This window comes from Xiphias gladius, chromosome 1 (genome assembly GCF_016859285.1).
Source record: "Xiphias gladius isolate SHS-SW01 ecotype Sanya breed wild chromosome 1, ASM1685928v1, whole genome shotgun sequence".
Lineage (NCBI taxonomy): Eukaryota > Metazoa > Chordata > Actinopteri > Istiophoriformes > Xiphiidae > Xiphias > Xiphias gladius.
The window spans coordinates 18,012,315-18,036,462 of NC_053400.1; the positions used below are offsets into that span (position 1 = coordinate 18,012,315).

Genomic DNA, 24,148 nt, shown 5'->3' on the forward strand with positions numbered 1-24,148 from the left:
ATATAAAAATCCTGCATTCAAAATCTAGGAAGCTGGTTGAGGTGGAGGTGATTTTACCTACTTTATATACTGCTGGACTGTAAAATCTGTACCAGTGCATCATATTCTTTAAAATGACTACGTTTTGTATGTTAAAACAGTTAAGACAGTTTATCTGCTGTGTTTGTCAGTTTTTAAAATTGGGGCCTAAATTTTGTTTCAAAGCTGCCTTTTATGCACAGATAGGTATGAACAGCCCCCCCCCCAAAAAAAAAAATTGCATCCTTAACACATTTTGTCTTAAATAATTTCAGAGTCAGCTTTAAAAACTCAACGTGTGCGGTATTTGCATGAATGTAGATTGTAAACACCTTTTTACGTCATCATTCCCCCCAAAAAACTGACAAAACCTCAGTTTCTTCAATGGTAGTTACAGCCCTGGTTACAGCTGACGTAAAGCGAGGTGTGTCTTTAACATAACTTATAAAACTGTGTGTGTCTACGCTGGGGTTTGTGGTCAAGCGATACCGCAGAAATAAGTGTCTGTGTGTGTTATAAAACGTTCTAATCCACACATCACATCTGGACGGATGGACGAGTGGAGTAAAAAGGGGGGTTGGGCTTTTTACAGTGGACCATGAATGAAACAAGCAGAGGCTCCATCCATCAGTGAATTTCTTCTTTGACAACCAGGCTGAATTAAAACCTTCCCATCCACACACACACACACACACACACACACACACACTCACACCTCTTCTCCAATCCCCACTTCTCCGCCCTGAAGCTCCCACAGCATGACACATGCAGGCACATACACACACACACTCAGCGACGACAACAGTAATCAGAAGTTTAATCATATGAGCCTGTGCACGTGCGTGTGAGTGACATGGAGTGATGGTAGGCAGGGAGGATTAACATTAAATTATACCTGAGGGAATTTTGACAAAATTATTTTTTCAGTTTTAATTACACTAATGCACCAAACACAAACATGAAGACTTTTTTTTTTTTTTTTTTACAACCATTTAATTTGTACGCACCCATTTTGCAGGAAGAAAAAAAACAAAACAAAAAAAAACGATAACCTTCAGTTGTTCACTCATTATTAACAAGACAACATAGGTTCCATCTGTGAATTGACTTAGCAGAAATAACACAGCCAGATGATAAAAACTGTTTAAACAGTGTGTCAAACTCAGGGCAGAATTTTTTTTTAACAGTGATGACAGATAATTTCATCTAAATGAAAAAAATTAATATTACTAATAATTGAAAAACAACTCAAGATATGAATCACTCAATTCTCACAGAGATGTTAGCATGTGTTCACACAACCTGCCTGAAACTTACATACACACACACACACACACACAACACACACACACATACACACATACACACACACACACAGGGGACCAATTTTGAACGTGAGGATGACAGTTGTCGATCAAGAACAAACATACTGTATATAAAAGCAGGCGGGACAAAGTCCACCACTCCTCATGTGGGGAGGATCTGTCCCCCTCAGTTTTCACAACTCATACGCGCAGAACAAAAGCACAGCTGTGTTACTCTCTTGGCTGTATGTCCAGAATGTTTTCAGCCAGGCTGGTGAGTTTGCAGTCCTCCAGTGCTTTGACCAGCCGGCTCAGCTTGGCCGCTCTCCCCTCCGCCTGGATGAAGCGGCTGAGCAGCTGATAGGCTTGCTCATACAGCCCTTCTCTCTCATACTCATAGGCCAGGTTGTCTATGGCCGGACCCTTCAGAGCCCGGCAGCTCTTCCCCAGGGCCCTCCCTACATGTTTCCACTGACGTCCCACTCCGTTTGAAAAGCTCTGGACATCTGCTGCTGTCAGCATTCGGTCCTCTGACGGGCCAAAGGATAAAGGATGAAGGAAAAAACATTAATATAAACTGTGCTTACATGTGTAAACAGTAAACATTTCCCTAAATAACTTACAGACTTGCTGTCTACCTTAACTCTCAGGGTCATCAATAGGATTTTATACAGTAGGCCTATGGTATATCAGTAGGAACATTAAAGCAGCATTAACTGAATTTTCAACCACTTGGGGACAGTGGAACAGGCTGTAAACACAACACTGACATACCGTCACCATATAAACTAGCTAATTTAAACATTCAGCAGATGCAGTTTTTGAGGAAAACGTGTTTCTCTACCACTATGTCACCAGCTAGTTTCTAACTAACCAACCAGCTAGTCTGTGTGTCTTGAAAATATTGATTAGTGCAGCTTCAAACTTGTACATTTGCATGATCAGGCTTTGTGCTGTTTTTAATAAAGACTCAGTGTCCAAAGTCTCTGCGTGCTTCGAAATTTCAGTGTATACCTCTGGTGGCATATTTTCCCGCTTTCCCTCTTCCCATCACAACCACCAGCATCAATTTACAAATCCCACGGGAAAAGTTAATGTGAGGTTGGGTATTTCATTTCAGTGTTTGTGCCGCTCTGTTTTGTTAGCTACATTAGACTGTTCAGAGTTTACATGTGGTCATCCAGCTAGTGACTGATATTAAGAGAGATTAGTGCAACCTGGAAATGCATTCTAATTGCATAAATGTGAACTTGTAATGCATAAACTAAATGAGTGCACTGACAGAAATTAATTAGTTTCATTTTTTTATTTAAATTTGGTTTACCCACCACGAAATTGGTTTTCATAATTCATATTCAACCTGAAACCAGGGCAGCCAGAGCTGTTGGAGGCCTTGGGGAAGGCACTCGGGGAACAGAAGTCCCTTACTGCCATAAACTGTAGCGTGTCTGGAGGAAGCTGAATCTAAATTTAAAACCGTAAATTAACTAAATAAGAAAATCAAATTCAATCAATTCACTTTCAAGACATTGTAGTGTCTCATCAGGTAATGTTGATTTAACAGTTCATTATGAGCTCAGCAAATCTAAAATCACTGCAATCCAAATACATTATCTGCAGGCACTAATCTCTTCCCATAGAGCGACCATCAGTTTATAAAAGGTTGGATTAGAAAGTCAGCTGACAAAAAGCACTGAATTCATATGCTGTCAGAAAATCTGACACAAAAAAATCCGTCAGCAAAGTGGAATGTTGTGAAAGGGAAATTTCACAAATAAAATAGTTGCTTTTTGACTGCAGGCACCAACCTGATACCTTTTGTCTGCATGACCATGCAGCAGTCCCACAACTGTGATAAAATAGATACATAAATAAATAAATGCAACCTGATGTTCACTGTTATGGATCACATATCACAAACAAGAATCTTGTCTCTGCAATTTCACTGCAACACATTGTTGAAATTAACTGAACCGAATGGCTGCCTGATAGGAGGTCAGTTTAAAAACTTGAGACATATAGATACTTAAACAGCTGTAAGGAAAATTTAAGTTGACAACATGGTTTTTTCATCATTTGCCACTGACTGGTCACAGGCTTTAGGTGTATCTATTAAATTGCATCAAGCGCCTCAAACTGAAGTAAAAATAAAAACCTCTTCATCTGATAGGAATGCCTTTTTAAATGCTATTTTTTTAAAAAGGTTATCTTCACTCACCAAACACTTTATTCTGAAACTTGAAGCAGTTGCTGGGGACAGGTGGCTCTTCCTGTGTGATGACGGTGGACTGTGGAGGAGGACCAAGGGCCTGACTCTGCAGCTGCTGCTCAAGATGATCAATCTCTTCATCGCGCAGGCGCTCCGGCTGACACAAAATGACAAAGATCACTCAAATAGAATAAAATTAATGACAACATTTTGGTGAACTCGCTCTCTGAGAGCAACGACAGTGACTTTTTTTTTTGTTTGAGTGTACAGGACCCCCAGGACTCAAGTTTTTGTATGGTTTTACTGCTCCTCCCTCCTCTGTTGTTCTCAACCTGAGCTTTATTCAACAGATCACACACTGACTCCTACTTACCTGTGAAGATTAAAGAAATAAATACTCACTCTGTGTCTGTTTTCTATACTACATACTAACTGAATACAGTATGCACCATTCAGTTAGTACACAAGAAAGTAATATATTTTATACCAACAGGAAATAATACAAGACATGCACTATTTTCCAAATATTTTTCAATAAGATCTTGCTTGAGCTATCTCAAAATCATTTGCAATTTACTTTAATTTGTTGCAGCTATGAGCTGTAATATATGGCCACTGTTTCTCACTCAAGTATTTCTATTGAAATTGTGCAACTTGAATGTGAGAAGGGAAAATATTCAGCCCGATGTCCATGTTTTATATAGAGTCGATGGCAGTGAGCAATGAGCTAACAAACACACTAGGAGCAGTGAGCGCACACACCTGGCAACTAGCGACCTTTCAGTCCCAAACCCACTTCTCCAACCTCTAGGCCATGGCTGCCCCCTTAAGATTGGCGGGGGGAGTGAATACACAACGCTTTCCCCTCCCTCAACATCCACTTGAAGTGCCTTTGAGCAAGGCACCTAACCCCACCAACTGCTTCCCGGGCACTGCAGCGCAGCTGCTCACTGCTCCGAGTGTTTTTCTGTATGTTTGTGTGTTCACAACGCACAGATGGGTTAAACGCAGATGCCAAATTTACTGTGTGGGTAAAACATACTTGGACAATAAAATGATTCTTGTTCTCCTTCTCTTCTTTTTTTCCTAAACTTGTGTTTTAAGACCTTAACTTAGCTACAACAAGAGACAGATACGCTTTATTTTATGGGTGCCGTATTTGTCAGCTAATTTTCCTGAAACTTTCCTCATAATTTTTCTAAAAATTATCAGGTATTTAGCTGTAAGTCACAAGAATATTTCCAAGAAAGGACTACACAATTTGGTAGTAATTAAAAAGGAAATTGATAAAGTGTTAGTTGCAGGATTAAGTTCTTAGATTAAGTCCCTGCTCATTATATTCAAGATTGTGTTCATGAAAAAAACTAGTAAATAATGTAGTAGGCAAGATAAAATAGTTCATAAACAGATGTAAATATCCATTAAAGTTTCTTAGAAAGACTAACAAAACTTCTTAATTCTGATTCTTCATAACTTTGAGCTGCCATACATTATAGATCCGCTTGGTAATCAGTAAATATTCATTTAACTGATGTTTATGCTGCCTATTAGATGAACTGCATGCTTACCTATAGTTTTCAGCTGCATTGGGAATTTCTTAATTTTGTGTTTCACACTGATGATGTTCAACAAATAAAACAAACTGCTATAATATTTGACCAATTCAGCAGTTATACAAACAAACATATTTCTACCACAGACTGATCCTGCGAAATAAAGTGAATCAGTGGCGCATTTTCTATCTAATTATGTATTTTGCTAGTCTTTCCAATTTCTCAATCAACCAATCAGAGGTTAATAGGTGGAATTAAAAATGACCCATCTTCATACATAGCTGACTACATTCATGAACAAGACTGGATCAAAACCTAGTATATGGCTGGACCGTGTATGGTCAAATTGCAAAATTGAGGACGTAATTGAAAACAGGTGTGGAATCGCTGTAAAACAACTACTTTAAGTGGAAAGTAGTTAAATTCTGCTTCAAAAGTCACTCAATGTCACTAGATGATGTAAAACACTCATTAGCATATTCATGATGTCATCACATCATATTTGCATTTTGCCTAGTGTCAGCCGTTTCAGCCTTTTATTTCTTTGCTTCTCTCCCACTATCTGTGCTCACATATACAGTATGTTAATACAGCCGAATTCCCAATAAAGCCGTTCTCATTTACAGGTTTTTTCTGTTTCTGTTGGCAGAAAACGGCACGAGTATGAAATAGTAGCCCCATTGAGGCTACATGTTAATCAGCAGTCAGCTCCAAGCCATTTCCAAACTGCTGCTCTTCACTTCTAAAATCCCGATTTTAAAACCATAACGTCGTCTGAGAAAAATCAACATACACGAGTTAAAGACAACGGCTTTGCTGTGATTTTGGCTGTATTTACCTGTAAATTGATCAATCAGAGAGAACATTAGAAGCTCATTCACATCTATGTCAGCTGCCGTGTGGTCAGTTGAAAGAGACGCATAGAGAGTTGTGGAGCGAAAGCCCAACTTCGCGCTCGCAGGGCAATACTGGTGACTCTTTTCTACCAAAAGAAGCTAAGGTTTGTCCAGAAAGTTACAAGATCTGTCGCTTTTTTTTTTTGGTTTGTTTGTTTTAAAAATGGGGGGGGTCTGAAAAGTCAGTAAATCTAGTGACAAAGGCGCTAAGTTGGCAACACTGCCTGTAAACACTCCCCCTAATGACGCAATAGAAACTGTTTGCATCAGTTGATTTTGAAAGAGCAACAGCCAATGGGGAAGCTCCAACACTCAGCCGGCTAACCAATGGTGTAACCTCTGCACTCAGTCAGTCAGGCAGTCACGGACATTCGCGTGCCCACGGCTGGCCTCACTGTTGCGTTCCAGCCAAAAATAGTGAGGGAAAAGTGGAGACGCAGTTGAACAAGTTGTTGTAACTCTTAATGTGCTGCCAATATTAATTATTTTTCTTTTCATGTTCTTTGGAAAAGTTTAATCTTGCAGTTGTGTCCTGTTATTTGTGAGCAATGGTTTTCTTCTTGGACGCTGTCCGTAGAGGTTGACTTTATGCAACGTCTTTCACTTTGTCTGATTGGTCACTGAAACACCAGTTCCCACAGATAATCTTTGTACCAGATCAGAAGCACTCACCCATCTGTTTTTTTTGAGGACAGCCCCTGTGCCTCCTATTATCGGTCAAATGGCTCCTCCTATACCTCCCAACCACTGCTACGACTGTGTTTCAGCTTATTTTCAGTAGCCTGTTGATGCCCTTGTACCCTCTCCCATCTTTATGAAGTCTCACAATCTGGTTTCTTACTTGTTCAGGCAGCTCCTCACCATGTGGAGCCTTCTTGCATTAGACACAACCCAGACCCAAACTGAGAAAGCTGTGGTTCACAGGTTATTATATAACCTTGGTCATGCAGTTAGCTTTAATTGGAAATCATGTGTGACCACTTTTATTGCATTTGCAATGATTAATTACAATTACGGTAAGATGATACAATTTTAAATAATTTAGCATTTCAGTGATATTGCACAAGGTCTACTCATTTTTGTTGTATACTGTATTTGTTAGACGAGTGTGAAAAAAAATAAGTTAACTGCTCCTAGAACTGCAGCTTCCATGTCAACTACAAATGACACTGGCAAGATGAATACAGTCACTTTCTACTGATATGAATATGAATACCATGTCAGGCTGAATAAAAGAAATGAAAGGAGCAAACAGAAACATGGAGCATACCTGTGAAAGGTGGATGTGCTGTAGACATAGTTCCAGCTTGTCTAGATAGAGATCTAGGATGTGTGTGCTGGCCTTGAGCTGGGTTTCCACTGTGAACTCTTGGGGCAGAGCAAGAAGCCGGCAGGCGTGCTGGGAGAGAGACTGACGCACCGCTCCAGAGCTGTAGCTCTCCAGGAACTGCTGACACGCTGCCACATCCACAAACTTCACCTCCACCCCCAGGAAGGGATCGGCATCATGGACCTTCAGTATCTCATAACCACCCAGACCTCCTGCAGAATCTGACCATGGAATATACTCATTAATGAAAGTGACATCCAAGTCGCTTTTAAGTAATTAGAAATGCTTCTTCTATCTTAATTAGCATGCTAGACGTGCCTAATAGATCTAGTATGGCAGTGCTCACCTATAAGTGTCAGCTTGATGATTTTGAAAACAATGAACTTTCCCTGTTGGTCTTTGTAGAGAGAAAGCAGGTTCACATCGGGACAGAGTGACTGTAGAAACATAACTGCACATCCCGTCCATGGCCCACGATCCACAGTCTTGTCCGCCATTCTCTGAACACAATTTGAGACACACGTGAGATGGTTTCATTGGTGAGCAGACAGGATCTTCTGTGTAACATGCAGACAAAGACAACACAAGTCTACGAAGACATTAAAAGTATAGAGTGATGAGTTAAAACCCAAGAAGCATCGGGGTGCTTCTTCATTATCACCTCTTTGTTGGTTCCTCTTCACAACATCATACATAACAACACCGACTGGGGCTAAAGATGCTGATTTATGTTGTGTGTCTGCAACGGTATCTGTTTTTACTCCATGAAGAATTGTGTAAACCTGAAGAAATAGAGTTTTTGATTTCAAACAGGTTAAAAGTAAAGACCTGGAGGGGTTTTACAAGTAAAGTTATCAAATAGCCTCCTGTAACTGGGAGTGGCGAAGGACAAGAGGTTACCATCTTCTCGATTGTCAGGAACCTGTTGGTTGTTCCATCCCATTAAATGTCCAGATTATCGTACATGTCCTCCAGGGATGTCAGGGTTCCAGGTTCCTTCTCCCCATTCAAAAGTCAGATAACTTTTTTCACCCCCACATCGATTTCTGTGGATTATCCTTCGCACTGTGTATATGAATCTGTGAAGTTGGCTTTTTTTTCTTTTTGCTCTCTCCTGTTTCAGATTGATTGTGTATCCAGTGAACTGTTGAGTGGACTGACAAAGTCATTTATTTTTCCTCTATCTGTATGACTGTTGATTTTATTATAAGTATTATAAGTTTTGTTCCTTTTCTAACAAAGATTTATGCAAAGTGCTATCATTACATAATACTACAACCATACCAGATTATAAGATAAAAAAAACGAAACCCCCGAAGATCAACACTGCCAAAAGATTAGGGATGTAGCATTTCAAATTCTTATTAGATTCAGTGTGTTATGTTAGCATCACAAATTAAATCATTTTCAGAACAAACAAAAAATAAGAGGTACTTTTTTATCATGCCATTCAGCAGAAGGTGATGTTTGAATGGTACAATATTTCAGTAGAGTTTTGAGGGACCCAGGTGATTGGCTTCAATGGGACATACAAGGGGAAACAACTGATAGATTATTCAATTAGTCGATCATCAGAAAAAATTATGATAATTGATTAATTTAAGTCATTTTTCAAGCAGAGTTAACAAACATTCACTGGTAAAGATTTGCTACTTCTCTGTTTTCTATCATTGTAAATTAAATGTCACTAGTTTTGTTCTGTTCGTGGAACATAAGTTATTTCAAACCATCACTTGTGTCTCTTTTAAATTAAAAGACAAAAGACAAATCCATCTATTAAACAATTATCAATAGATCAATTGCCCTGTAATATTTCTTGAAAAGAAAACCATAGCCATAGCATTGAGTTGTTGGTCAGATTCTGAACTTGAGATGTGCTGAACCAGTAAATATATCTTTCCTTTCATCTGAGGCAGAGGATACAATTTTCAATGACTTCTCACCAAAGTGATGAGGAAAATAAATCATATAACCTCCTCACCAAATCCATATGCCTGGACCAGTGACAGCCAAAAATATGTTTATTCCTGGAGTTAAAACCACGTCTGTCCTAGTGGTCCCTGGTTGTTGTGGCCTCACTCCACCTTATCCTTTTTTACCCCAACCTCCTTTTGAAACCCTCATTACATAAAAACATGTTTAATCTCAGTCCTCCCCTCCCCCAGTCCAGACCCTAACTCCTGTACTCTAGATGAACCACTGAAGCCCGATAGCTCTCTCTTGGTGTTGTCTCCATGCACAGGATGCACAGCGCTCTGCGTGGAAAGAGCATCCTCTGAGCTGGATTATATTCATGTCCTTATATTTCACTAATACACAGTATGCTTGGCTACTGGGTCTACAGGAATCTCCACAACTTAGCCAGTATGTAATTATATGCTATCCTATCTACCGGTACTCTGGAAGTATACTGTGAGATTAATTCACCAGCTGTATGCGGATTAAGTGATCATCAGGAGCTTAAAATATATCATTTAGCTTCTGCTGCCAAAAGGCAACCTCTAGTATTCCCTGGACAGCTCGTCTGACATTTAGGTGAAAAAAATAATCAATTCACAGGAGAACATGCTTCCACAAATTAGTACCTTAACCTCTTTGTGATAATGCAAGATGATCTTGTTCCCACCTGTTTTGTATTGTCTTTAGTACTTGATAGCTCCAGATGTGAACTAAATAGACCTGTTGATAACAGCTTGAAATAGAGTACACCCAAACGCCATCAAATATTATAAAAATGTATTGCTACCACTAACAATTATTTTCAGTGTCAATGTGTGATAAATCATTTAGTTTATAAAATGTCAGAAAGTTGTGACAGTTGTGAATCCAAGCTAAAATGTTCAAACTGCTCATTTTGGATATACAGTCCAGGAAAAGCAGAAAGTCCTCACACCTTAAAGCAAGGCCAGCAAATCATTGGCATTTTTCCTTGACAAATTACTAAAAAATTGTTAATCTATCATCAGAACTGTTGGTGATTAATTTTCTTTCGATTACCTAACCAGTTAATCAACTCACAGATAAATAGGCTTAGAATAGACTGCAAAGAGATTTTAAAAAATGTATACTTATATTACCCAATAATTTACTACTTTATCCATGTTGCCTAATTTATTGCTAAGTGAAATACACAGCTATCATGGAAAATGAAATTTAAAAAAGGTCACCGTGAAGTTGCACAATGTTTTTACAGTAAACCTCTGAAAATCCAAGCTGTGAAACAAAACAGGTCAAACTTGTTTTCTAAATGACACTTCTTTTCCATGTGTGTACTAAATACACGGGCCCTGCACACTAATACAAGTGTTTCCAGTTATACTGAGTGATCAGATCTCTGGTCATGCCGCGCTGAATTTATATGAATTATGTTTTACAAAGTGCCTGAAAACCAAACAAACATGGAAGCAACGTATCCACCATACTCCATTGTTACAGGTAATAAAACCCCACATTTAATGAATATACTGTCATATTGTCAGTGCACAGTATCTGTAACCCTCCCAACACCAACTCTGTAACCATGCAAAAGTGACTGAGTCATAAACACGGTAATCACGCTGAAACTGGACAAAGCTATTCTGGGAATTACAGGACATCACCAAGTTCCATGTCCTACTGTGATGGAGGTGTAAGTTTGTTTTACCCTGTTGTGACAGGAGATTGTGGGAGATGTCAGTTAAGCACAGTCTGTACAGTACTTGCCCGCAGTCCTGAGAGGTCTAATCAGGCAGAATAAAAATCAACATCTGAGTACGTGGACCATATATATATATATATATATATATATATATATATATATATATATATATATATATTAATAAGTGCTTATTAATGTACAGAATTAGTGAATACGTATAACTTTCCTATTAAGACTAATATTATTTTTTATACCACTACAATTTTGTCATTCATTATCTGTCTATACACCTGCCTACACTTAGGGTTTATAGTTATAGTTGTTGACAAATACATTAATAAGCACTTACAACTGCATTAAAGTGTGTTACAAACCATTTGTTAAATGTTTTATACTACTAATAAATGCTAAATAGGGGGACTTAAAGCAAAGTGAGAGCCCTTTGGAAAACTACTCACGTTTTGTAGAGCATCAGATTTGTATGTCTAGTGTCCTTTCCAAAACCGGTCCACTTATTGCTAAAATATATTTTGCAGTATTTCTGGAGACTTTTTAATAGTTACTCAGCTGAGGTGAAAAAAATATACAGCCAGACTGTGCAATAATTTCACATGATTTTAATGTCAAAGTGAGAAACGTTTTGGTGAAGACGTGTAGCTAAAATTTAAACGTCAGGCTTACCCAAAGAAGTGGCTGCTACACAACCCAGACTTGCACGTACAGCCAAGGCTGGGTTATGCAACCAGGCAAAGTGGGCAACTGCTCAGGGGTCGCAAACCTCCAGGATTACCCCATATCATTTGGGTCTACATTATCTGATTAATCACAAACTTGTTTGAAATTTGCACCACTGAAATAGAGCACCACGTCTCCATTTTGTACTAGGGCTCAGAGTGAAAATCTAGTTTTAAGACCTTAACTGTTTTACTCTATATTGTGGTCATTTAATGTAAACTTGTGTTTTATCAAATTGCTTCCATTTTTCTGTATGGTAAGCAATAAACACACAGAATACTTATGGAAAGATAGTATTATTCCTTTCACAGGAGTGCGGTAAGGCTGGACTCATTAGTTATTTTTATTATCAATACGTCTATTACTTTCTTTATTGATCAATTGATTGTTCAGTGTCTAAAATGTTCTAAAATGGTAATATTCAAATTGTCTATTTTGTCCGACCAAAATTCAAAAACCCAAATATGTTGACTTTATTATCATAGAAAACAAGAACGATCAGAAAATATTCACATTTAAGAAGATGGTACCAATGATTTTCTTGTGTCTTTGTTTGTTTGTTTTCGTTTGTTTGTTCTGCAATTTTTGCTGAAAAATGACCAAAAGGATAAATAAATGATCAGAAGCGCTGCCAAGTTGTTTTCTGTCAATCGACTGATCATTTCTCTCTGTCAACAGTACTGGTTGGTTTCTGGGTAAATGTTTGGTTTCTGGTGCACGGTTCGTGTATGTAAACCTCACGTACAGCAGACGCTACTGCCGTAAAACGTCGGCCAAACAGACGGCTGGAGTGTTCGTTGGACAGCTCTAAGACACACGAGCAGACGGACACGTTGCTGTTTAGATTCAGTGCGAAGAAAATCTTAGTTAAAGTCGGTACAAACTTACCTTACAACTTTGTTATATTGTTCGCTGACGCTTCCTCCTGAGAGATCACACCCACTGACACTCTGAAAACTTCCTGGCCTCCCATTGGCTGAGCATAAATGAAAACGTGCTCTGATTGGTGGAAATAATCAACATGCCGCCCGAGGAAAAAGACATGACAGGAAGGAAATGTCTTTTTTTTTTTTTTTTTTTTAACTGAAGACATTCAAATGTAGGGCAAAGCATTTCAATTACATATCTTTAAAAGGTTAGGATTCCTTAACACTGAAACACAATCATTAAAGGGGTAAAAATGATCAGTGAAGTGGCTGAAGACGACAGACTGCTTGGTCAAGTGAATAAAACTGTAATTTATTCAGTTGAACAGCTGCATTTCTGCACTTTCCTTTGGTGGACCTACAGGCCCCGAGTTTCTGCAGTTTCAGTCGCTCCTGTGGTTATATAAACTGTTTTTATTCACGTTAACAGCTCTGAAAAAAACCACTGCTGAAAACCATAAAATTACAAAGCCGGTCAGTACATGACCAACATTAACCTCCCGAGGGGCCCTGTGGAAAACATTTGCTGTTGGGGCCCTATTATTCCCTACTGTTAATGGCAGTTTGACATGGCTGAAAAATTAATTGGCAACCATTTTGATAATTGATCAATTCATTGATAATTATTACAAAATTTCACTGGTACCAGCTTCTCAGATGTGAATATTTGCTAGTTTTTCCAAGTTTTCTGTGATAGTAAAACTCAGCCTTTTGGGGCTTTTGATGTTGGTAAAAAATACAATATGTTCATTTGGGCTGCAGGGAATAATAATGGGCATCTTTCACAATTTTCTGACATTTTATACACTTTCCAAAGAAAATAATAGTCAGGTAGATTGATAATGAAAATAATTGTTGATTGCATCCTTGCAGTACTCCTATGATGGAATAATACTACCTTGCTCAAAGTTTTCTGTGTGTTAATTACTTGAAACACAGAAAATAATTAAAGCAATTTGATAAGACAAAACGTTACGAAACAAAACTATTTAGGTCCTGAAACTTAATTTTGACATCGGGCTCCGGTACAAGACTGAGGACCTGTCATAGTTGATATTATACTTCATTGATTCAAATTTTAACAAATTAGTAATTAACCAAATGATGTAGACCAAAAATAATACACAGTATACCTGGAGCTGGTAATCCAGAAGATATGGCCTTGACAGTCCAAGTAAGTGACAACAATGAATTACAAAAAGGAACCAATGTTACTTGGACATTTTATCCACTGGTGCTGTAATGAGTGGTCAATTAATCGATTAGTCGATTGACAGAAATGTTATCACCAACTAATATGATAGTTGAATTAATCGTTTAGGTCATTTATGAGGCAGAAATGACAAATATTTGCTAATTCCAGCTTGTCAGGTGTGAGGATTTTTTTTATTTTCCCTTTTCTCGCATTGTAAATTGAATATCTTTGAGTTCAGACTGTTGGTCAGGAAAAAAAAGAAATTTGAATATGTCACCTTAGGTTTAGGTCAACTGATTAACTTTTTTATGTTTATTTTTATATAACTGACATAGTATCTTTGGCAAATTTGAAGGAGTAACAAATAAATGAATAAAATTTCAATGGAAGGGGTTTTGTCAAATTCTGTTCATATGCTGTGGAAAGATATATGAAAAGATATATGATGGGAAAAGGCGTGTATATTTGTTAGAAAAATTAATAAAAAGACTCTTAAAAACATACTGCCCTGTGGCAAAATTTGGCTCCGATGAAACTTTGTCTACTTGCATTCGATTATTGCACTGATTTCACTACTGTGTCAAAAGGTACCAGGTCATTTATCGTGTAACAGTTATTTTCCAGCTCTTAACCAATGATCTTACAACTGAAGACGACTGGCTGGTTGTTTTTTCTTCCAGTGTACACAACAGATTTTTACACATTGTTACTTTAGTGAATCAACTTGTGTGCATGCTCTCATTAAAAACTGGACCAAGTAGAGGCTTTCAAAAAAAAAGATTCTTCACATCCATTGATTAGGATTATTTTTTAACAAACAGGCTTTTAGCACCGACCAGACAAAACTCTAATTCTTAATCTTTTAATGTAATTTAAGACAAGAATCACACTGTTTTGTTTCTTGTTGTTTCAGTAAAATGGATGGCCCCTGGTCTAATCTGTGAGAGAAGTCTGTTTCATCCCATCCACTCTCCCTTATCTTCTCACACGGTAATAACAACTGCAATAATAACAGCTGTGACCATTTAACCAAAATCTTATATTTGTAATTTGTATAAAATGAATGTGCACTAAAAGGGAGCTATCTAATCTGTCCGAAAACCTCAGATGACTTTTAGAAGAATGAGTGTGCGCAAATGGGTACGCCTGGGCAATATCTATTAAAACCTAACCGAATTCAACTTTTTTCCAAGTGTAACTGGTGCTTTAAAATGTACATATCACATAAAGAAGATGAAATAAAGATGTCAAGAAACCCACAAGATAGATATGTAAAGGATATTTATTCATAGTACACAAAGGAAAAGTCATAAAATGCTCTGCAGGTTGAACTGCCAGCAGAATCAGAGCAGCTTTTGTGGTTGACATGTTTGACAAATTTGAGGCTCTCTTTGTCTCTGTAGACGAGGGCAAGGGAGTTGTCCTCTGGATACACTGTCAGAAGCTGTGAAGAAAACGAAAACAGGGTGATGGTGATGATAAATGAAGTGTTGCTCACACTTGTGCAACTGCACTTCATTACTGTGATCAGCACTCACCTCCTCATCCTCTTCATTAGCAACATAACACGTGAAGCCCCCAAACTCTGACTGCCAGTCTATGAAACACAAAGTAACAGTCACAGCATTGATTGACAGTTTGATCTAAGTGTGTGTTTGTGTGTGTGTGTATACACTCACCTGCACAGCCAAAAGGTAAAACAAGATCCAGAGCGTACTCTGCCCGTGCTGCATCTCCATCATGCAACAGAGTGTAGCCGCCCTGAGACCATCGACGCAGTTCACCACAACATACAGGTGTGCTCAGCTCTAAAGAACACACACAGGTCACAACACACAAACACAGCTGTATAAACCTGTGGCTGAAGAGACCAGCTCACACTGACACACACCTTTCTCTCTGCTTGCATTTGCTGACGGCGATTCGGTCGAAGACCCAGTGGCTTCTCCATCCCCTTCTTGCTCCTTCTCCTCTTTCTCCTCATCTTTATTCTCATCGTCGTCATCAGCAGGACACAGGTAGTGCAATCGAAGGCCGGTGAAGTTGGAAAGGAGCAGGAAGAAAGCCTCTGAGCGAAGCAGCTCCCAGCATGTGCTCACACACTGAGGCAGGGTGTCCAGAGAAGCCACTTCATAGCATCTGAGTGCATGTAATCAGTCTTAAAAAATATGCTCTCTGACACAGAACCCATAAAAAGTAGATCCGTGTCAACAAGTCAAACGATCTGTGAAACATGACCCACCTCTTATTGGGCGGACCTCTCCTCATCCACTGAATCTGAGCGAGTCGCAGGGCTTCACCCACCTCCCTGAACTTCTCCTCCTGAAGACGAACACATAATCAGTCAACAAGAACACGTGGACACATGCGAGGCAGAGAAAAAGAGTGAGACGTTACACCTTGAGAAAGTCTTTGAGCTGAATTTCAGAGCTTTCTTCAAATTCCTCCTGAATCTGCTCTTGATAGGAGATGTCCAGGTACAATGGATTGACCCACTCCAGCAGCAGCGTTTCCTGTCATCAACACAACAAACACATAAAAAGGAATGTAGGCTGTAGGCCATTAAAGGAGTAGTCTGACATTTTGGGAAATACATTTTTTCGCTTTCTTTGCTCGAGTTTAGAAGGCAATATCAGCGCCATGCTCACATCTGTCTGTTAACTATGAAGTTAGAGGGCTAGGTCAGCCATCCGGCACATATCACTGTAAAGCTGCAAAGTGTTGTTTTTAACGCTTCAGTTTTTGGTTGGATTAAACAAACAAGACATAAAATGTTAATCAATGAGCTTCAGAGGCTCTGGTAGGAGGACTTCGTTACCTTTCGACTGAGCACGGCCAGCTGCTTCCTCCCGTTTCCAGTCTTTATGCTGAGCTAACCGACCGCTGGCTTCAGCTTCTTACTTAATGTACAGATTTGAGAGTGGTGTTGATCATTTGACTCTCACAAGAAAGCAACGAAATGTATTCCCCCAAAAGGTCGAACTATTTCTATGGAGATGGTAAAATGACAGTGTGCATATCTGACCAAACTCACATCTCTTGGTAAGTGTGGACTCCTGGGGACGGGGGGTTCCGTGTGGCGAGGAGGACGCTCCAGAGATGGTCCGTGAAACCAGCCGCTGAGAGACAGTCGACACTTATCCTGTGACAAAACTTCGGACACCTGGAAAACCACAACACGTGCTCTAGATTTCCAATCACAGTCTCTTCTTTGGTGTAACAGCACTTTACAGGGTTTCTACAGGCTTCAGAAAGTTAAATTTAAGACTTTTTAATACCACATAGAATGCAATTTAATACCTTTTTCATGGCCATACCAGCCGAAGTATCAAAGATATCAATAAAAAAGGTATGATAGGGGCTAAAATTATTCACAAAAAACAATGTAATACATTTTTTCACATTTTTCATTACTCCCTGGTAGTAAATCAATGCTTTTTTAGGACTTTTCAAGACCTGCAGATACCCTGAATTTGAAAAGCCAAAACACTTATTCTTACTTGGTGAAAGGACACTGGAGAAACTTCAAAGAGGACGAGTGTGTTCCAAGAGGGCACAAGCGACTTCACTATACTCTGTGGCTGGAAATTACCTGATGAGAGAGATGAAAAATATACAAAACTTCTGTTGTCTAAAATCACAGAAATGCACACACACACAAACAAACACCAAGTGGGATACTCACCATCTGTTGCGTAAAGATCGAGGGTTCCCCCGTCGCTGCTCTGCCATGGAGGCACAAGATACAGAATGAAAGCAACGCGCCTTCCCTCCAATTCGTCATCATGACACAAAAGAACATCTGGACGGACGACAGAATGGGATATGTTTAAGAAGGCAAAACTACAGAAGATCATTCATCAAAAGAAACGAAACATCAAAAGAGCCTGAAAATAAATCAGTCCTTCTTGCTGGAGTTTTAGCAACAGGCTCACCTGTGTATTCATATCTGGCACAAGAAATATCCACTGTGGGCTCCAGTTCAACCCCCAACACTTCACTGAGCCAGGAACGGAAACGCCCAAACAGTGCTGACCTGAAAACAGTGATACATAGAACCATATACTGCGTTTCACTGTGACATACTGTATTGTACTGTATTGTATAATGAAGACATTTTTCTAAGCCTCACCACACAGACAGATTGTTTGACTGCCTGAAAGCCTACCGTGACATTTTGTTGTGACATAAATAATAGATGATGACAACAGCAGGCAGTTATTGTGCATTTAATTATGATGTTTATTCTCCAGGGCTGTATTTCTTCAGTAGGTGTAGCGCCGTATAGTCGCAAATAAGTATTTAGAAGAAATTGCAGTCTCTCCACTGCAAACACAGCTCATCTTATTCATAATGAAAAAAACTGCATATTATTTCTAAATAAAGGAAAGGTTTGTACATTATTTCGCTACCTGGGCACTGTGTGAGTCTCCAAGGTGTTGTCTTGGAATCAGACTTGGCACCCTGCTAATATTTCTCCTTGATTTCTTTCTTGCACTTGGCTCTGACACTGGCAGGTTGTCTTGGCAGGTCTGGTAGCTCTCACTGCTCCGTAAATCTACAATAACAGCTTTTGACTTTAGTCATTTGTTTAAAATCTCCAGCGTTTAAGCTGTTGTAATGACTTGACAGTGAAGTAGCCTTGTGTTTTCTGTCAAGTTCAGCACCGTAACCAGACTGAAGAAGAAACAGGCTTTCCTCTCAAGAAGAGGATTTCACTGAATATGTTGTGCTCACAGGTGATTAGCTGCAGCCAAATCCATTTTCCATGTGGTTCACTGCACAGTCCCACCATTAATGCGAACTTTGAGAATCATCAGCACTAAATGAAGGACATATTCTAATTAGGTGGAAGATGTATACTCTGGCTCCACCTGGTGGAGCTGATACGTAAATCTCAAAATGTCTCCCTACACATTAGCATCTCTTGTCTTTTATTCCTGTGCAGTCGACATTAAAAATGCTCGTTTTATTTTTCATGCAATTTTAACCAAATGAAGAACTAATGAAAAACTAAAGATTTATTTCGCTCAGAATCCAGATATAAAATGAGCTCTTTCTCAATTATCTATTTGTTGAACATGAATACACTGTGCATGAAAATGACAACATGGTCTCTATAATTTTTGGAAACGAAAAGATTAAAAAAAACAAAAAAACAGCTAAAAGTATGTTTAGACTCATGTGTGGCACATTTAAGTTAAAAAATGTAGCCATTCTCTCAGGACCAGTTAAAAAAAAAAGAAAAAAAGAAAAGCGTAAAAATGGTTTAAAAAGAGGTCAATAATTTTCGTTAAGAGGTATATAGATTTAGTGGCCTCTTTATTAGGCACACCCGTTTGATCTAATACAATCCAATACAACTGTTCTGCCATAAAGGCTACTTTTATGATGCCACTAATGTTCAAGTCATAGAGGTGTTAATTCAATCATACGTTTAAGTACTGAGGTCATAGCTAGTGTTGTTGTTGTACTGGACTGCATTATATCCTGAGATGTTTTTTAATATTCTGCCTCCCTCATGTATGTAAATGAGACGGACAAAAAAAAATTAGAAACACCTCTCAGTACAATGCAGTCCAATACAACACCACCTCTAACTATGACCTCAATAATGAATATATAATTGAATTTATATTTTTCCAACAATGTCACCAAAAACTGAACATTATAAATGTCTTAAAAATAGAATTTATGGCAGAGCTGTTGTACTGAATTGCATCATATTGTACAGGTCCACCTAATAAATTATACAGTGTCTATCGAAATTAAATATCAAATTGTGCTTCAAAGTAAGTTGTCAAAGGCTCAACGGTGTCTCCATCCCAGCAAATTTCTCAGTAAGCCACAGCAGTGAGTGAGCATGCACAGTACCAGAGTCCTAGTACTGGGTCATTGCAATGAAATGCAGCCATTGTTACTCTTATTTAAAAAAAAAAAAAAAATGCTGTGAAAAAGGCCTATAACATAACCTGGCTCTAAAGGTAGGAAATACTGACTACAGTGTACTACCAGTAGAATAAATGTGCTTTAAATTACACTAGGTTTTTTTTCTTTGTTTTTTTTCTGGTTGGAATTATTCATCACGGAGAGCTGCAGACCAGGTGGTAGAGCTGTGGAGATTAATTGGCCGTTAATTATTGGGTTGGTGGTTCAGTCCCGGGTTCTCGAGACGATAGACACAAACTCGCTCCCAATGAGTGTGTAACAGTGATAAAAGAGTCTAGCAAATTAATGTAATGTGACCTGTCTGTCAGAAATGACAACCTAAAATATAAACGTTCATAAAAACGAGGCATCTCTTTTTGGATAAAGTTTTTGATAGATAATGTTCCAGCTAACTCTCTTCAAAAGCACTATTATTCTACTTATAGCTCATCCTGAGAGAGCAGCTCAAATTGTCAGAGCACCGGCCATTATCAACACTTCACCTTTCGTAACATCTATCCTCTGGTACTCAGTAATTCTGCAACCAGAAAAAAAAAAAAAAAAAAATCTCATACCAACTCACACTAGGTCTGTCATATACAGGGCACAAACAGGAGAATACAAGCTGTGTCTCACCTCAGTCCTGTGATGTGTGGCTCTGTTCTCTTCCTCAAGTCATCTGACTGGACGGGGACGACGACAAAGGGAAGGCAATGTCAGATTCCCAACACAAATCCACTGGGATAAATCAGTGAGAGGGTCAGTTTGATGGCTACCTGTTTAAATTTGTAGAGATCGTTTGACTTCTCGTGGAAGTTGAGCCCCAGCAGTTCTCTCTGCAGGTTTTCTACGAAGGTCTCACTGCTGAGGAAGTTCTTGATGATGCAGTGAGGGAAAGGGTGGCAGTCCACCTCCAGGTCCCCTGCATAAAAATAACAAAAGACAATGTGTCCGACTGAGCCCTCACACAAATAACTGTAGCCCGACCAAAAAATTAGCATTTAGCTAAAGATATATCAGCTGCGATGTATCAGCCAGTATTCATTTATCACTCAATAAGGATCCTTCAGTTTCAGTTTACTAAAGAACTGTGACGAAGATACATACTGGGCGAGAAGTTTTACAGCTGAAGAATAAAACCGTAAGTTATCTCTCCTGGAAAAACGATTTAACACTGCTTCTAAATGACCTCAAACATATCTGAAATTGCTTATCAGCCGACATGGGATAAAGTGAGAAGCTCTAACGGCTGTTGTCGCTCGGGCCAACCGAACACCAGTCTCGGAACAGCCACGTAAGTTAAACTGAGCTAGACTCATTAAAAAAAAACTATGTGAAATATATATATTCGTATATATTATGTGTCATTAAGCTGTTGTCTTGCTGGGATAAGGTTGTTGGAAGAACTAGAGAAAGATCCAGCCTGGTTTTTGTGTATGATTTAAGATTTATTCAAGAGTGGGAAGCCGTGACAAAGCAGCACGGGGGTTTTGTTTACTGTTTGGCTCACCCAGGCTGCAGCGGGTCCTCCGGCTCCACGCCTTTTTCACCGCACTCTTCACCCGCTCGTCCTCCACAACTGAACCAAGTTCTGCGGTTTCTTCACATCTCTTCTGCTTTTTCTTCTTGTCTGTTTTGCTGCACTCGTCCTGTCTTCGTTTAGAGGCCATCGTGGACACTAAACACACAGTTTATAAGGTATTTTGACAACATTCACACCTGTAACGTGCGTCGGTGTGAAACGGGCTGGGCGTCGCGGGTTTATGACGTTACGTATGGGAGACTATTTTATGCCCTGAGTACAGACTGTCAAGCAGCGCTGAGAAAACTGACAACAAAATAAAAAGTATTTTAGCTGAAATTTAAGTGTCTGTTAAAGCTGGAGTACGTATGAAGGATAAAAACTGTGATTTACTGGTAAATAGTTGGATTTGGTTGGGTAAACATGTAAACATTTAAAGGTTAAGCCCTAAACGAACCGATGGAAGAATGAACTAAATCTATTTGCAAGATCTCTTCAATGTCTGTAGGACAGAAAGGCCCTAAAACTGTTTTTGTCTTTTACTGAACTTCTCAATGCTGCTTGAATAGGACCCTCACTCTTGGTTAACATATTATGATTTTATGGTTGAGTGTGCGTTTTCTCTTTTTGGTCTGTTATACTGTTCAACATGAATGTATACTGAAATTGTACAACTGAAGTATGCCTTACAGTTTGTACTTGAATATTGTACCATAAAAATGTTAAATGTATGTCTTATTAATTGATTGGAGGAGTACATTTTATTATACTTTTGACTTTTTAAGCTTACATTTTACATCAACCATGGCAGAAAAACTATTAAAGGTATCATTTTTTCTTGAATGGGATGAATGCCATACTTTAATAATCTGTTTGCAACAATGGTTTTTTCAGCACAGATGTACAGACCATAAATCATCTGTTCTTGTATTGTAATATTTTGGTACACCCTGAACATCTGGTTAAATTAAAATTGACATTTTTTTTATTTTTTAAATCAGAAATTGTTACATTTAACAGCATTAACAGCAGTATTAACACACAGGTCACTGAAATACATTACTGTTCAAATTTAGATGTTTAGATTGTTATCCATCCCCCGATACCATCAGGGAGGCGTCTGATCAGTACCAAACTCATTCTGTGGCATGACAACGACTCTAAACATACAGCTGGAGTCATTAAGAACTATCCTCAGAGACGAGAAGAACAAGGAGTCCTGACACAGATGGTCTGGCCTCCAGAGCCCAGATCATTACATGAAGATTACTTGAAGAAACAGAAGACACTTAGACAGCCAGAATCTACAGAACAACTGTGGCAAGTTCTCCAAGATGCTTGGAACAACCTACCTGCCTGATACCTTGGAAAACTGTGCACAAATGTACCTATGAGAATTGGTGCTGCGTTAAAGGCAAAGGGTGGTCACACCAAATACTGATTTGATTTAGTTTTTTCTCTTGACTGCACTTTTTTATGAAGTTAACGGTCTGATAAAAAACAATTCATGGCTTCGTTTGTAAGAGTATCCTCACATCTGCACAGTACTGTAAATTACCACAACCCACAACTGTCACATGGTGAACTTGGCGTCTTCGGGTCCCCTGAGTGTCCTGGGCTCTGGGACAGATGCCAGCTCTGCCAGGTTGGCCTTGTTGAGATGATTTTCAATGAAACGTTTCACATTAGGATACTGACAAGTGAAGTAAAAACATTTACACTTGCATAGCAACAAAGCCAGTATGTGGTGGTCCTTTGTTCAGTTAAGGCCTGGTTAGTATGATTCGTTTTCATTTGATCTGACTTAACACTATACAGCATTATACAGTATAATAATATTGCCCAGTGTGCACTGGGATGATTCCGGCGCCTCCCAACCCTAAACATGATAAGCAGTTTACAGAAAAGACGGATGATATAATATCATAAGGGCTACATTCAGAAAGTGAGCAAACAGTCAATTTTATTAACCTACATATGAACACGACCCTCATGCTTCAGGGACCACAGAAAGGCCTCTGCTCCCGGTCGACGGGATTTTGCCGAATGCCTTTTCATTCCTCATTCAGCAATTTGAGCAACACACCCTTTCACAATCAGGTTTTCCTCAGCACATCGGCATGCACTGCAGTCTGATACAGTGCAATGCATTTTGAATTTTGTGTTGCAGTAAAAGAAAAGTGCCCACCCACACAATACTAAAAATATGAGTGAAATATACACACTGCCAGTATTGTTTTGTCATTTTCCTCAGTGTGAATGTGCTTAAAACTTAGAATTAGTACGTAGTAGGTGATTGCAGCACAGCACATATCCAACCTTAGCTTAGACAATAAGCAAGTGATTGATGAAGCTTATTTTCAGTGGGGTTCTCAGCTGCTGGTGAGGTAGACTTCAGGGCAAAGTAAGTCAGTTAACCACCGTACATGACCAGTTCTTCTGTCCACCACCTGAAGGTAAAGGCTGCACACACTTTAGACTTGAGAGAAAAGTCATATACTCATTTCCACCACTTTGGCTAATCTGTTAGCATATCAATGTTTCCCCCTTATGAGCTTCGGTAGTGATTCACACTGAAATATTTTGGTTTTCATATTCACTTGACTATACAGTGGACGTTTACTCAACAAGATCTCTGCCTGCGAGTAACTGCCTTCTTCTGTTGTGTGTGTTTTGTTTTTTTTTAACAGGAGTAATTTCTGTTGTGAGTGTAGAACAATTTAATATAATAGAGGTTTCATCTCAAACTTCAATCAAGTGATAGGTAAACTAAATGAAATGACCAAAATTAATCACTTCCCAAACAGGTATTATAAGTTTCAAAGTATTTTTACTTTGAAACTTAGTGAGTATCAGTCAGCCACTCTTCGAACTTTATAAAAACGTACTCAAAGG

At 38.9% G+C, this 24,148-nt stretch overlaps 2 protein-coding genes across 2 annotated transcripts; both read right to left on the reverse strand.

The window, feature by feature from the left end:
• Window positions 1-1,009: 1,009 nt before the first annotated feature.
• On the reverse strand, window positions 1,010-12,669 carry tradd (tnfrsf1a-associated via death domain). Its single transcript, XM_040145245.1, has 5 exons — window positions 12,571-12,669; window positions 7,657-7,808; window positions 7,251-7,531; window positions 3,541-3,688; window positions 1,010-1,852 (listed from the first exon to the last, which is right to left on the reverse strand). Exons 2-5 carry the CDS (start codon window positions 7,805-7,807, stop codon window positions 1,554-1,556), a joined length of 879 nt encoding a protein of 292 aa, XP_040001179.1. The 5' UTR covers window position 7,808; window positions 12,571-12,669; the 3' UTR covers window positions 1,010-1,553.
• Window positions 12,670-15,066: 2,397 nt separating this feature from the next.
• On the reverse strand, window positions 15,067-21,511 carry ogfod1 (2-oxoglutarate and iron-dependent oxygenase domain containing 1). The gene is made up of 13 exons (XM_040129142.1): window positions 21,242-21,511; window positions 20,508-20,653; window positions 20,368-20,414; window positions 17,739-17,839; window positions 17,489-17,605; window positions 17,304-17,395; window positions 16,838-16,966; window positions 16,203-16,316; window positions 16,046-16,125; window positions 15,695-15,942; window positions 15,483-15,611; window positions 15,342-15,400; window positions 15,067-15,247 (listed from the first exon to the last, which is right to left on the reverse strand). Exons 1-13 carry the CDS (start codon window positions 21,399-21,401, stop codon window positions 15,086-15,088), a joined length of 1,584 nt encoding a protein of 527 aa, XP_039985076.1. The 5' UTR covers window positions 21,402-21,511; the 3' UTR covers window positions 15,067-15,085.
• Between the last annotated feature and the right edge of the window lie 2,637 nt (window positions 21,512-24,148).